The sequence below is a fragment of the Microtus ochrogaster genome, unplaced genomic scaffold (assembly GCF_000317375.1).
Source record: "Microtus ochrogaster isolate Prairie Vole_2 unplaced genomic scaffold, MicOch1.0 UNK10, whole genome shotgun sequence".
In the NCBI taxonomy this organism is placed as follows: Eukaryota; Metazoa; Chordata; class Mammalia; order Rodentia; family Cricetidae; genus Microtus; species Microtus ochrogaster.
This window is the reverse complement of record NW_004949108.1, coordinates 967,012-969,568: the sequence shown is the minus strand read 5'-3', so window position 1 is coordinate 969,568 and position 2,557 is coordinate 967,012. Positions and strand designations below refer to the sequence as shown.

The following is a 2,557-nucleotide window of genomic DNA, read 5'->3' as shown; positions in this document are numbered from 1 at the left end:
GTTCACTCAGCTAGAAGAAAATGAACCCCAAGATGTAAGATGGGGCTTCAGCTCCAATTTGCTTCCTGTCACATGACCAAGTGGGAATCTGCCCCTGTCCTTTGGGCTTCCCCAGGTAAACTGAGTACACCAAACATAACTAAAAAAAATATCAAAATCTACAGGAAAAACGTGACTCAGTTTTCTCTTTAAAATATCTCGATAGGAGTTGGGTGATGTACAAATGTAATCCCTAGAATGGGGGGAGTTAGGGCAGGGAGAGCATGGTTTCCAGGACAGCCTGGGCTACATAGTTATACCAAACTTCAAGGGAAAAAAAGGCAGTCACTAAGCACACAAACAAACAAAACAGGAAATACAGAGCTCCTCACCTATTTTGGGTGAGACAAAGTGTCTTTGTTGAATTATGGTGACCTTACTGAAGTATAAACATCTTTTGTGAGAAAATACTTACAAATCCAGTTCCTTATCAAATTCTTAGTATTTATCCAAACACACACACACACACACACACATACACACACACACACACACACACACACACTGAAGAAACAGAACCAAAATTCACCAAGTTCCAAAAGTAAACTCTGAAGCAAAATTTCTGAGATGCCGAATGAAGTTTGACATCTCTGCGCCCTCTAGCGGCAGCAGAAGAATTTCAGGGACGTTAAAATTCATCGGCAACAGAAAACTTTCAACTACTTTTGCTCTTTGATAGGAAATTGTTATTTTGCAAACGGTGAGATGCAGTTCTGGTCTGGCAAGTCACGCGATGCTTCCACAGGAAGAGTATTTGACCCGGTCTCATCGTCTTTTCTGCCTTTTTGGTGCGGAGAAGCATCTGGTGCATCTCACGTTGACCTAGACTGGGTCTCATTCAGGCTTCCTCGGGAAAATTTTCCATGGAGCCCCAGGCACTTTTACACCAAGCCGACCACACTCCATACTCCCGACAGAGTCCTTCCTGGCCTTGCTCCCATGACTTTTATGGAATGCGCCAACATAGCCCTTGCTGCTTTTCCAGACTTAGTGGATGACCTTCTACTCTTCCTATACTTCTGAGTAAAAAGTCCAACATTCCAAAGCAGAAAAGCCTTTAAATAGACACCGGAGGACATATTTTGTGATGTTTCCTGGTGAATAAAACTGGCATATTTAGCAGAAAATAACTCACCTTCTCAAGTGAGGAGGAGGAGAAAGGAAACAAGGGATTCACAGTAAAATTCCACAAAAATTCAAACACAAGTTAAATACGTTGGTCTTTGGGACCATTGCACCTCGCTCTTCTGGGAACTGAACTCTGTCCCTGCACACAGGCAGATTATCTGTTTTATAAGCTATCATTGCGTGGTTTTACCCCTTTCTTCTTTGTTCAGTCAAACTAAAACAAACATACAGTCTGCATTCTCAGTAACGATAATCCACAGACAGCCAGAGGATGTACAACCGAGAGTCATGTCTTCATCTCTGGATAGAGAGCAAGAACCTCGGGTGGTGGACAGCTTCACGTGGAGATACGCGTAGCTGGTCAGAGTATCCTTCTTGTCTCGGGTTCACCAGTCCAGCTTCAGGTCAGCCTTGCTCCATACATACTTGCCTCCCCGCTTCAGGAACATCTTCTCATCAAATCCACTGAATTTTATTGCTTCTTCCACCCCGACATCTAGGATGGACTTGGAAGGGTCCTTCCGGCCACCAGTACAGTTCAGGAAGCGCATCTGGGAAATACAAGGTAGAAATAAGTATGTTGCCATATGGTTTATCCTGTGAGACTCAACTAAAACTATCCTTTCAAAAGTCCACATCCCAATCGTGTCACATGGGCACTGAGATCTAAGACAGACTCTAAAATCCTCAGACTCCACCCCCAACACAGACAGCTCACACTTGAGAGGGTGGCAACCAGGAGTAATGGATAGTATGGTTTAACCACCCGGGACTCGGCCCTCTCTGGAGACTAACTGGATTTTTTAGACATCATTCCCTAGGGTAAAGGAGAGCGTAGAGTACAGCAGGGTGGGCGCTGTGCTCTGAGGAAGCTGAGCTGAATGTCCTCAGTGAGACAGCAGCTGTGCTTGTGTGGTGTGAGTCCTGACAGAGGCTTCTCCTGAGGGGATGAGACAGAGGCTACTGAGGTGGGAAAGAGCCGGGTCCAGGACAGAAGGTCCCCAACACATCCTATCCATTTGTCTTTCTCTGTCTCTTTCCTTTCCACCCTTGCAGGCAGGAATGAGGTCTTCGAGCTTGTGTGTGTCTACACTGAACATCCTGGAGAGCATCGGATGGTGCACACGGAATCACTAAGTTAGTTGTTCAGTTGACAAAAGCCAACACTGGGTTGTCAGTGTTTGTTACAACTCTGTGGGGATCTGTCAGACAGCTTATTGGGGAATATTGCTAAAAATCTCCAGTCAATCATGACAATTTATTCTCCAAAACAACTTCATTTCTTCATTTTTTTAACCTTAGATCTATAAACTGGACATTTCTATGGTTACTTTCTTTCTTAGGTTGTATAAAATTCAAGTTGACAATAAATAAACAAAATTGATGCACT

The 2,557-nt window shown here is 44.2% G+C and overlaps 1 protein-coding gene across 1 annotated transcript in view; it reads right to left on the bottom strand.

Moving 5' to 3' along the window:
- Window positions 1–513: 513 nt before the first annotated feature.
- Window positions 514–2,557, bottom strand: part of Rsad2 (radical S-adenosyl methionine domain containing 2) — a 14,703-nt gene continuing 12,659 nt past the window's right edge. The window contains exon 4 of the mRNA XM_005366554.3: window positions 514–1,718. Within this exon, the coding sequence (XP_005366611.1) occupies window positions 1,554–1,718 (165 nt within the window). The 3' untranslated portion in view covers window positions 514–1,553. The remainder of the gene's footprint in view (window positions 1,719–2,557) is intronic.